We start from the raw sequence: 13,002 nt of genomic DNA, 5'->3' as shown, positions 1-13,002 counted from the left end.
GTTTAATTACAAAGCATTGATCATTGTGAACATTTTTATCGTAGAGAACGCAGGACATTTTGGTTGTTAGAATGATTGACATCATCTTTTTTAACTGAAATGGAAAAAAGGGAATTGATTTTATTGTATGGGACAATGATTCCCAACCGGGACTTTTTGGGATCCTTGTGCTCTTCTGTGCATCATCAATAGAGACGTACATAATTACTTTTTACCGGTGAGTGTAAAATAATTTTATCGATTGGCAGTCTGCTAATTCTATAATCTAGAGAAATATTATTATTATATTGGCATATTAAAAAAAAACACAGAAAATCAACATGTTTAACCTTACAATTTGAAGAATGTTTTGAAGGAGATCAGTTACAATCAACTGTGACGAAGGAGGAGGGGGAGACGGAAATAAACAAAGCCATTGACAAGAATTAATCCAATGTTGATCCTCAATTATACTACTAGTCCAACAAATTATCAAGGTTACAAGGTTTTCAATGAACACAAACGAATGTTCAATCAGGTTTTGAATCTATTTCGTAGAGGAGGTTCACTATTCAGGATTTAAATAATAATGACAACTGCTAAGGGAAATACAATTCATTCTTAGATTACTATTTTTTTTATAACGGGCCAGCTAAATAATAGACACAATTTACATAATATACTTTTTCAAATATCCTGTCCTTTCATTGATCAACTTACAACCAATCACAACACATAATTTTCTTATAAAGGGAGTGCTATTAAGTCCTCTCTGTTATACTTAGTGATGCTAATCGTTAGCATTTTGACCATAAAAAAGAAACAGATAGTCAATAACGTAACCCCTGACCATTTGAAAAATACTTTGGAGCTTAGTTGTCATGACCAGTTATTAGATTAGTGACTGTGCAGCTGTGATAAAGGAGGGGGGGGAGAGGGAGGTGGAAATATAGAAGGACATGGGCTAGAATTACTCCAATGTTGATCCCCAATTCTACTCGGAGACCAAAAAGGACTTACAATTATAACTCCGCAGCAAATCCTCAGGGTTACTCTGCGTCTTTTATGAGCAGACACAAATGTTCAATCTGGTTTTGCTTTTAATTTGATGTAGAAGAAAGGAAGTTCGCTCCTCAGGAAGGCCACAAGAATGACAACAGCTTACGATAAGAAAATTTATTGTACTGTTTGGCAACTCAAAAAAAAAAAATCGGACGAGCTAAAGAATACGGATCTACTCACTTCTATCCAAATTAAATTTAGGAGAAATGGATTCAGGAGTTTCAATGAAGTAAGTAGCTGTGGATAGAGGATGAAAACTCCCCCTCTTTTCCTGACGGGTTCTTTTATTTGATTATACATGCTCGATATCGAATTTATCACGCTTCATCTCTCATAAGAGTTTACGCCGATTCAATAAATGATTTGGAGCAAAATTGCCAACTGTAATTTTTAGTATTATTTTACATACATAGGTAGAAAGTTTATATGTACTTATCTGAATTCATTAAGGGGTTCACGAAAAATTACATCAATAATAACAAATAAAGCATTTGTTTTAGCATATTTTATCTATTGTTGGATATCAAAAAATGTAATAGGGCTCTGCAATGGTGAGAAGGTTGGGAATCATCCTTGTAGGAGATGAGGGACTTACCATATGGCGTTTTGGAAATAACTCAAATATTTCATAAATACATTCCTTCCAACCAATTTTCCATAATTTAGCGTTGAAATGCGGACAGCAGTCTTGTCCAGAGCAAAGGATAAAACACAATTAATAATTAAGATATCTTTTGAATTATAATTGATTTAAAAAATAGTAAAATCAATGGTTGTAGCTATTTCAAAATTTTGAAATCCCACCCGGTTATTGATATCAAGAACGTTTTAAAATCGGAACTAAAAGTCGTTCCCTAAAACAATATTTATTAAATGACCTCATCATCGATGCTACCAGTGACGTAATAATCAATCAATTTAAAGATATTTTTATTAGAATAATACAGTGTAGGTACCCAAAACATGAGGTAGCATAATTAAATTACGAAAACCTTATTTTGATGGAATCAAGTAAGGCTAACTCAAAACTAATTTAGGGTATTTTTAGATTTTATATTTAACTATATTTTTTATTAAATACGTCCTACCTCACAAGCAATAACAACCTCGACACGACAGTGAAGAAATTAGGAGCTCTTAAGAATGAAGGCAGTGTCTTGGCGTACCACGCTGTCATAATGACAGCTTGGAGCAAAACCAAATTTGGATGAGAGGTGTGCGGACATTTTTGTTCAAGATTGCCCTAACTGTAAAGTCTAGGGGGTATGTGGGCAGGGCTATAGGAGAGCCATATGAAGGTTGTCCAAAAGTACGCTATATTGTTACTGCACATCTTTTTTTTTTTCTTGGCCGTATGCGGGTGTAATTGACTATTTTTTTTTTTAATGATTAGTTATCAAACTTTATTTTGATAATAACTATTACTAATCACTACATAGAGGATGATTTTTGAGTTGAGAGTAAAATTTAAATACACCATATAAGTTATAGTTGAAATTTTTTTTCTTGATTTTTTGGGGTATATAAAATATAATTCACACTCGAGTACTTAATTATTCCCTGCATTAATAATGAATAATTCAAGATGACTATATATAAAGGTGAGGCAGTAAGGAAATTCTTTGCTTGTGTGTATTTGTTTTTTTTATTATCAAGAGAAGGAGGAAATTCAATAACCTTACTCGCACAGTTCGAGTACACGCATTTCTTCCTCAATCCATTCCGGTATAATTGAACTGTTTAACTGGACTCCGTTGCATTTATTTATATAAACATTAAAAAAAAGCACCGTAAGTGTCTCTATCTTCCTGTCTTCGTCAGCTTCTGGAGACATCAGGAAAAGCCAGTCCATCTTCTTCACTCTTACTCAGTATCCTTCCTTAACCCTTTCCTCAAACATGTCCTGTATCTCTAATTACTACTAGGAACCCACGAAGAGGTGAGACGTTTTGTATTATTCAAAATGGAGTCGTCAAGAGCACAGTAACTATGAAGTTGCCGTTTCTTTATCAATTCTCTGGGGTTGTTGCCCAAAAGACATAAGTCCATTAGACTTTAGTAGTTCGTCTTGATTTAATTATCTATTGTTGTAATTTAGGGACTCGTTTGTACCAAGTAATGAGAGAACTATTGGGAGAATTGAGTTCTGAGAGTAGCTCATTCTCTGACAGAAATTGTCAACTGATTTGGTAACTTTGAATAACTCCTGTGGATCTTTGTGGAGTCGTTCTTTTAGTTTGTAGCCCACCTACTCGTAGAATTATTTTTTAATTCTAAGTGCCCAGAAGCCCTCATCAAGAATCAACCCATTGAACCAAGAGAGATTCAATGATTTCCAACTTGCATCAGGATTTAGACAACCTAGTCCCCAGTCACTAATGGGAGCCTCTAACCGGCTTTGCGATATATACGATCTCTTTTTATTCCATAAGAAGTCCTTTCTAATCCTGCTCATTTTTTTTCCTTTTTTTTTTTTGAGTGAACCTCATACGATGAGTTACTTTTCGGATAATTATGTATCCAGGCCTTAATCATATTTAAAAGATTCAGGCGAAGTGATGAATATAGGTTTTTTTAAGTTTTCTAGTTTTTGACAAAATTAAAGAATCATATATTTTTCCTGTGATGTTTCAATTTTGACACCCAGGAGCAAAGACAAAGTGAAGAACTTATGATGTGGAAACTTTGCCTTAAGAGATAACACTTCTGACGTAAGTACCACTATTTTTTCGAGTCCAGAGTTTTTATTAAACCTCTCCAGTGTGAAAAAAAAAACACCTTTTTAATCGAGCTTGATAAGGTCGGCGTTGATTATAGTGAGGTCATTTGCATACCAGGAATACTAGGAACACTCTTGAGAATAGTGGCTATAATTATTACAAAGTTGTGTTAAAAAGATACCACGAGCAACACAAGCAGAATGAATTAGCTTGAGACAGTGTCACAAGCTTTTTCAAAATCTATCAGACAACCTATAAAAGTTTAATCTCATTGATCATATCTTGGACTGTACGTGGAATGTCTTCAGCTAATCTATTTTTCAAAAAGCCTTTGTGTTCGTGTGGAATAATATGAGGAAGGAACCATTTGACTTTTTGATATTATAGGGATTCCGGATGCTCTAATTTGCTCTAAATTAAGAATAATTGCAAATTATTCTCGTGTATGAAAAATATTTAATCGTCATATTCTTTGTTGGCGTGGATCAATAGTAGAAATACATAGAAAACGTTGTTTGAAATACTGCAGTACCAACTATCTAACTTAAAATTGGATACATGAAGTATAAATTAAATTTGTATAACTTGCACAGAAAGTGGAGCCAAAGTATCACATAATACCAATAAGATATTTCAGTTGATAGGGAGAGGATAAACATTCCAAGGAAGTAACGAAGGATTAATGAAAATATAGATTTTAAAGAAGAATGACACTGATTTTACAAGGGTGGTATGACTTAAGAAAGACATTAGATATATTTTCTGAATTTTTATTTTTCAACATACCATGTGGTCTATTGAAATCGGAACACTTACTAATTCAATAAGTAATGAAAGTTGAGTGATTGAAATGGATTTATATTTCGATATATTGAAGCCTAAACAATTAGTTACAAAAAAAAAAAAATCTGAGCTCTTTAGCTTACGTAAAAGTCGAGAAAATGACACTTGAATGTGATCGACGAATTTTCATTTGCGTACTACTTGACGCTGGGCGTCTCCAGGGCCACCGTTTACGCCGTCAGAAAGTCAGAAACGTTGTGCAAGAAGAAGAGCTCTATCAAAAAGGCCAAACTGGACCCCGGCGAGTTAAAGAAAATAGAATTGGTCATTCCCCTTAACTCTATAAGGGCCCATTCATAGGATATCGGGATTTCACACCAGACTGTCTAGAGAGCAATCAAAAAAGTGTATGAAAAGAGCCTTGTGGGAGTAAGAGGCCACATTTGACACCAGCAATGAAAGGAACACATCTCCTCCGTTGCAAGACACTTCTTGGCTCCCTACATCCCTGATGCCAACCCTCTCGATTACACATTTTGGGTGCATGTCGAGTGAAAGGCCTGCAGTGTCCGTCATCGAAACACCATGCCCCTCAATGCAACTGTCGGCCAGCACTGAGACGTAATGACAGAGGCATACATCTGCAGCGGGTACCAGGCCTTCCACCACGGCCTGGAAGCCATCACTGCTGCTAAGGATGGCAATATTAATGATTTAGAGAGCTCAGACACACATTTACTTATATGATTCATTTTGTTGAAATTCTATTGTTAATTAATATATTATAACTTGTTCAAATTTAAAATTCATAGTGTTCAGATTTTAATAGACTATTCAACAGTTTCCTTTAACTCTACACACTTCTACTAAAGATGCTCCAATCTCCGTGACCCGTCCAAATAGTACTTGACGTTGTTTTCTGCAAAATAATTGCTCACGAATATGATTGCCTCTTTATTTGACGAAAAACTTGTAAAGTAATGATGTGTATTATGCTACTATAATGGGTTTTCTTTATTTGAAGAAAATAGGTTAAAATAAATCAATGACTGTCCCGAAATTCAGAGAAGAAGAAAACAATTTTTGTCCATTTTCAAAACAACACTTACATCAACACACTCAAACGACTTTTATATAAAAACCGCAAATCCAAAATGGTTGAAACTTTAATGAGTTACATGCCAGATCGATGTGACTAGCTTTTATTTACAAGTACTCCCATCTTCAAGTTATAGTCGGAAGCTGTTCAGACTATAGCAGCTTCCGACTATAACTTGAAGATATAGTCGGAAGCTGTTCAGACCACCCTCGTATGTCTCATATTAAATACCGATACAGCCTTAGTATAATTTAAAGGGTGAAGTCAAGATGAATAGTGTTGTAACGAACATTATTTAGGACTAAAAACTGCAGTTACGTCAAAGTCCAGGCCGTCCCCAGGATTATATATATATAAATATAGGGTTCGGAAGAAAAACGTGGACTGTTAATAAATGCTAATTATGTTATGAAAAAGAGAAGTTTCGAGATTTTTCCTGCATATCTATGGAATCTCCTATCCTTTCGGCATAAGTAAACAATAGGCATTTCTCAAATCTTTCATCATGAGTGAGCAAGAAGCAAAAAGGCAGAGGATCTAAGACCTTCTGGATGCCAAAATTGAAATGGCAGAGATTATGGACATTGTGAAGTGCTCCAGGAAACTCATTTTCGAGGTGGCCAAGATGAAAAAGGATGGAAAAGACCTTTCAAGGAAAGAAGGAAATGGGGGACACAACTTGAAAAGGGATTCTGAGTTTTGGGGGACCTGAAGAAGAAGATCAGGGAGGACCCTACAAAATCCATGAATCGCCTCTCTAACGTGTTTGACGTGGACGAGGGGACAATCAGGAGGCTGTGAAGGAGGACTTGGGCGTGTCCTCTTACACAAGGACCCTACGTCACCTGTTGACGGACAATGTGAAGGTCAGGAGAACTCAGAGGTGCAAGAAAGTTCTTGCGTGGATCAAGCCAAATGGACAGTAAAAATTTCTCTGACAAGAAGATTCTCACCGTGGACCAGGTCCACAACCGTCGGGACGACTGTTGACGTAGGCGATCACCAGAGGAGGTCAAGGGGGTGTTCTTTACAAAACATCGGTCCAAAACAATGGTCTTAGGGATCGTTGCTTCCAACGGCAAGAAGATGCCTCCCTTCTTTTATAAGGATGTAAAGAAAATGGCCAGGGGGCCTACTACAAGGTGTTAAGGCTCACCATACTGCCATGGCTCAAGTCCACCTATCCAGAGGACAAGTATGTGCTCACCCAAGATGTATCACCGTCACACACATAGGTCCAATGCCAGAAGTTCTACGTCGAAAATATGACTGATTTTTGGCCAAAGGACATATGGCCGTCATCTTAGCCGGATTTGATCCCGTGGGACTTTGCTGTGTGGGACAATTTGGAGAGGGTGATTAACCGGACATCTCATCCGAACGTGAACTCCCTGAAGGCCAATATTGTGAAGGAGTGGAACAACTTGTCCGAGAAGTTCATCATCAACTCATGCAAGGCTTTCCGCCGCCGTGGGAGGATGTGATTGCTGCTGAGGGTGGCCATATTGAGTAAACATGTTAACAAAGGTATTGTCTCAAAGTTTTGATAAAAAAATTTGAAAATTATTTATCAAAAAATAAAATTATTAACATTTTTCTAAAATCAGTCATTCACTCCACGTTTTGCTTCCGATCTCCTTTTTTGGGGGGGGGGTATGGAGGGCTTACTTTTGGAATTTTTTTGTGAAAGAAATTATAAAAGTAAATCAAAAATCCATAGCTATTCACAAAAAATTCAATTTTTGGGGAAAAATTTTAATTAAAAATTTTTGGTAAAAAAAATTTCAAATAATAATTTCTTTTTCAAGTTTATAGCTATTTACAAATTTTTGTTCTGGTGCATGTCGAAATTTTTTTTTAATAAAAAGGACGAAGCTACATGCCCTCCATCCCACCTCCTGGTGACCCCTTAAGTCAGTCTTGATTCTGTTCAGACTTGTATATCAGTCTAAAATTTTTGATCCCTGATAACGCCTCTCAACTTATTTTCTTCTTTTGTTAAACTAGTTTTAGTATGGGGAGTCCTCAAGACTGACAGTCACAAGGACGGGGCCTAAGACTGGACTCGACCAAATGAATAAGTACTACCACAACACACGAGATTAATAACTTACGTAAGACATACTTAGTATACTTACAATAATCGCTTAGGGTGATGTTATCTTTTGAATCTGAATCTGAAGAGTTTTTTTTCGTTAATGAAGCTTTCATTATAGATTCATGGCCCATTGATGCAAATACGGGTTCGTAAGCTGAATATATATATATACATATTTAGATAAGCGAAAAAGAAATACAGGGTCGGTTAGATAAATCTGAACAATATTAAACACTTATTAAAAGCACCATCTAGATAAAATTGTATAATTTTTTTAAAGTAACAATATTTTCTAAATAAACACATCTTAATCAAAAATCTGGAAATCCCCAATATTTCATAGACAAATTTGTGGAATGATTTAAGATACCCATGAGTATTGACTATAGTCATGAGAATCTGTTGTTCAGTTTGAGAGATATTGTGTTAAATATGACGGTACTTTTGTTATTTCTAAAACAATGTTTAAAGACGATTTCGTCTTTTAATTTTACATGTGCTTCTTGATTGGAAAAAATATCATTCAATTTTCTGCAATTGCTTCAAAAGTGTTATGAGGACTCTGTCCATAAAGCAAATAAAAAAAAGAATAATATTAATTTAAAAAAAGCCAATTTTGAACAAAAAAAATAACGTTTTTTTTAGGCCTAAAAAAATATCAATTTGTGACAATCCATTTAGGCTATTGTAAGTGCAATTTGTGAAATTACTCGTACACACGTAATTACTCAATACTTACTTGTTCTCTCCTCAAGAATGAAATAATTAGGATAATAGCTTGAGAAAATAAAGAAATAAAAACATTGCTCAAGTTGTCAAAATAAAAAAAACTTGCTCGCTTAAAAAAAGTTTAAGATTTTTCAACCTGAATTATATATTATTATTTTTATTTTTTTTTTAATATGGGGCGCTGAGCGTGACAGATCCAATGCTAAAATTTATCGTAAATCAAATTGATTATTTTTTATAAATTACTTCTGTTTTCTTTTTTAATATGAGCTTATCCTACAAAAACCTTGTCCTTGTTAAAACTAAGTCCTCAACTCATAGTTTCTACAACTCAATACAGTATAGAGTTGTCTACCATATGACCTAAAGGCCTGCCAGATTTCATTCATTTTTATTTAGTGTTTTTATAGCAAGCTATACACATATGCTCACTTTTCTATTATTTTATTTGACAATAATGCTCGATTGCATTGTTATTTCTTAGATCAAATATATATAGTGTGTACTTTTTAACTCGTCCAAAGTGGAATTGGTAATCTGAAGAATGGATTTTCTATTCCTCAATTGTTGTCATTATTATTTAATTCCTGAGTAGTGAACGTCCTTTCCTACTGGATTGAATTATATTCAAAACCTGATTGAACATTCGTGAGTCTTCATAAAAGACAGACATTTAGGATTACCAGTTTGATTTTGGGGTTTTTTTTTTCCACATGCCCAAAATAACCACGATTTCTATCATTAGTTATATGAACTATTAGTTGACGTAAACGCTTGCGAGATTTCATTGGTTTTTACAAATCGTTTTTATACAACTTTATACAAAAATACTCCCTTTTCAATAATAATATGACGCGCACGCTCGATTGTATTATTATTCCTCAGATCAAGTATCTACGCAGCCATAACATACACTCAAAAATGACTGTACAATATACAAACAGACAAACTTTACTTTGTCAATATAAATGAGTAAACAAATATATTCGCAAACATCTTATGTCACACATACAACTGCTTGCTTTATATTAAGTTTTCAAGCAGGTTTAAAACTGTTCATATTGATATAATCGACCCTGCATATTCTATTCTATAGTTATAAGACAAAACATTACACTTACGATCATTAAATATCTTGGGAACTGGGAGACAAGCGATCCCTACATCATGAGCTAAATGAAAAATGAAATATATTTATCCGTCACACATGATGAATTAAGTGTTTTTTTTTACCTCTTAAATTAATGGAAAGTGCAAGCTTTAAAAGACCAAGATCATTCAAATGAAATTTCCGATCCTTGAAGACAATTGGCAAATATTTTGTATGCAGAAACAAACTTTCAGCATAGACAAATTTAATGTCTGATTCATTTTTGACACTTGAATAGTCACCATAGATCACTTTAACTTAAAGGATTTGAGATTAATAAGTAAGTCTTTGGGTAAATCAAAGTGATAGGACAATTAATCGGAGTCGGAGAATAGGGTGTTTTTTTTTTAAATCGGGATTGCCGTCATTGCCATTAATTTGGGATTTCGATTTTTATTTTTACTGTTATTTTACTATTGATTAATAATTTTTCTAAGTTATGAAGAAAAAAAGCTCCCCCAATTAAGGAATTTTTGCTTTTTACAAGACAATTCAAAATTAGAATTTTTTTCCAAAAATTTAATATTTGAAATTTTATTTAATTTTTGAAATTTTATTTCCAAAAAATTTAATTTTCCGTGAATAATTATGTGTTTTGGAATTTTTTCCCCAAAAAAAGTTATGTTTAAATTTTTTTTTCAAAAATTTTATATTATAAACTTAATTTTAGAAATGTTTTCCAATATTTTTTTTTTTGTGAATAGCTATGAATTCTTGAAATTTAGTTACAAAAAATTTATTTTTTCCTGAATATATGTGGATTTTTGAAATTTTGTTCCAAAAAATTTATTTGTTTGTGAATAATTATGAATTTTTGAAACAACTTTTATTCCATATGTATGAAGTTTTTTTGACACTTTAATATTTGAAATTTAATTTTTCAAAATAAAAATAATTTTTGGATTTAAAAAAAAAAATCCAAAAACCAATCCCTTTAAAAACAAAATATACTCCTGTGGACAACAAAATAGTATTTTTTGACTATTATTTTAAATTTTAAAGAATTGTAATCGGCATTGGTAATTTTTACTAGAATCGCAGGGAATTTTTTGGTAATCGTCCGATCACTACTAAAGTATAATGTAAATTAAGGAAGTTTGTTCGTCTCCTGTTTTCGAATTTCGATTTCAGCTACTATAGAAAAATTTGTCACTGTGGGAGGATAATAACCTATGCAAAATTGTCTCCGTCTACAATGTCATTTATGTGTCACAAATCTCGGTTAAAGTTTGAAAAAGAAGAAAAACAAATGTAAAGATGCGTGCTATACACGGATCATAAACATTTCCTTACGCTATTGTACACTCTTTGCATCAGTGCGCGTGATTTTATAAAATAAATTTTAAATATTTTTTGTAGGTTAGAAAAATGTCTATCAAAAGTGTTTTATACAAAAAACCAAATATAATATTTTAATCTTTATTCCCTAAATAAACAATTCTTGCATTCTATATCGTGCAACCAAAAAATGGCATTATAAAACAATGAAATTTTGTATAAGTTATTTTCTTAACCCTTTCTCCCCTCCGCATAATGGAAATTCGAACAGAGTTAATTAGAACTGTAAATAAAAACTGTATACGGGTGTGCACAAAATTCTATTAATAACATCTGTTGGCAATCTGTATCTCTCCATCACTTCAAATGTTTGTATCATTTTATAGCTGTTGGTAGTTAAAGAAATCGTTATCAAGGACTGAACTTTATTAGTTTTTAGGATCGAAACTAGTCCAGTTTTGTGTCAGCTTTTTTAATTATATTTATAAAATAGAATAAATTGTATAACTAATTGTCAATATAATCCATTTGTCGGTCCTTAAAGAAAGTAAAATCTATCCCTCGTGACGTCAATGAGTATTTTCCTTTTTTAATTATTCCTTTATAAAATAGAATAAATTGTATAACTAATTAACAATATAATATTGGTATTAAACTGCATTATAATGTCCTAGGACAGATTACAATCATGATATCTACTAGGGGAATCAAAAATTATGCTAGTATAGATTACAATACTATTACAATTTTACTGGGGAGATGGTAGCATTCAATATTTGAAGAGGTTGCATGTTTTCGAAAATATAACGGCAAGTCATCCCTTTTATGGTAAAAAGCCAACAATATATTTTAAAGAAATAATTTTATTCATGACATAATAAATCATATAGCAGTACTTATATATATTTAAAAAATTGTATCAAGACTGGATCTTACAAATATCAATAGTAGAAGGTGGCATTTTGTTGTACATGGCAATTTTACCTTGAAGTCTCTCAAAACTTAAAATATCCCCTCTCGGGACACTTAACACTCCTGTCTAGTTTCAAAGCATCTAACGCCCTATCATACGTTTCTTGACTAATACAGTTGTCGATTTTATCTTGAAGCAATCGGTAGAACTCCGTCTTTGCTTCTTTTTCTATTGTCAAAAAAATAATTTCTTTCAATGCAATTTTTAATTATGAATTATTACAAAGGATACATTTATAATTATTAATTTTTTAAAACATATTTATGTCTCTTTGTGTACAAAGAGACAAAAATGGGGTGTTGGTTGTTTGGAATTTTTTTAAAAAAAATGGAAAAATTAAATTTTTTGAAAAAAAAAAAATTAGAAAAATTAAATTTTTTCGAAAAAAGTGGAAAAATTAAATTGTTTGGAAAAAAAAATTAAAAAAATCACAGCTAAAGTTAAATTTTTTGAAAAAATTTGAAAAATTCATAGCTATTCTTAAAAAAATTAAAACAAATAAAATACAGTTATTACAAAAATTGCAAAAATTAAATTTCAATTATTAAACTTTTTGTAAAAAAAAAATACACAGCTAATAAAGAAAAGAAAATTTTTTGGCAAAAAACTTTCAAAAATCCGCAGCTGTTCACAAAAATTTAATTTTTTGGAAAACAAATTGAAATATTAAATTTTCTAGTACAAAACCAAAAATTATTAATTTTGTTGTTGTAGGGGGGTACAGCCCTCCAGCCCACTCCCTGCAGCCGTCCTGGTAAGCAGATATGTCTTTTATCAAGGTTACGTACATAAACTTTCCTTTTTTATTAAACTCACGAGGTGTTACACAAATGTCACATCTCTAGTAATACTTTAAGTCTCGTCCCAATGTTCTCCTCATCTCCCCAAAAAATCTTATTTCTAGTATTTATAAGATAGGAACATAAAAGCACTCCTCTTTAACAGGGATTGGCAGTTAAAATTAAAAGAATATTTAAAATAATATATACTGTGATTCATTTTAAATGTCAAAAAGTATTTGCGTCTCTCAGCCTTTTCTTTTTTTGGTAAATGGGTCTGAATGGATCTTTGCGTGTAAAATATTGACGAGCTGTACTCTAAAATATGCAGGCTATCAAATGATATTATTAC

General features: G+C 32.6%; 1 protein-coding gene across 3 annotated transcripts in view; it reads right to left on the bottom strand.

Moving 5' to 3' along the window:
• Positions 1-13,002, bottom strand: part of LOC121132082 (putative serine protease 46) — a 29,943-nt gene that overhangs the window by 2,371 nt on the left and 14,570 nt on the right. For 2 of the 3 annotated variants that reach the window (XM_071894113.1, XM_071894114.1), the window contains 5 exons: positions 9,704-9,877; positions 9,592-9,642; positions 7,782-7,895; positions 1,637-1,728; positions 11-94 (listed from right to left, as the gene is read on the bottom strand). In XM_071894113.1, the coding sequence (XP_071750214.1) occupies positions 11-94; positions 1,637-1,728; positions 7,782-7,895; positions 9,592-9,642; positions 9,704-9,877 (515 nt within the window). The remainder of the gene's footprint in view (positions 1-10; positions 95-1,636; positions 1,729-7,781; positions 7,896-9,591; positions 9,643-9,703; positions 9,878-13,002) is intronic. The other variant, XM_071894115.1, reaches the window with a different exon arrangement.

The sequence above is a fragment of the Lepeophtheirus salmonis genome, chromosome 1, assembly GCF_016086655.4.
Source record: "Lepeophtheirus salmonis chromosome 1, UVic_Lsal_1.4, whole genome shotgun sequence".
In the NCBI taxonomy this organism is placed as follows: Eukaryota; Metazoa; Arthropoda; class Copepoda; order Siphonostomatoida; family Caligidae; genus Lepeophtheirus; species Lepeophtheirus salmonis.
This window is presented reverse-complemented; position numbering and strand designations above follow the sequence as displayed.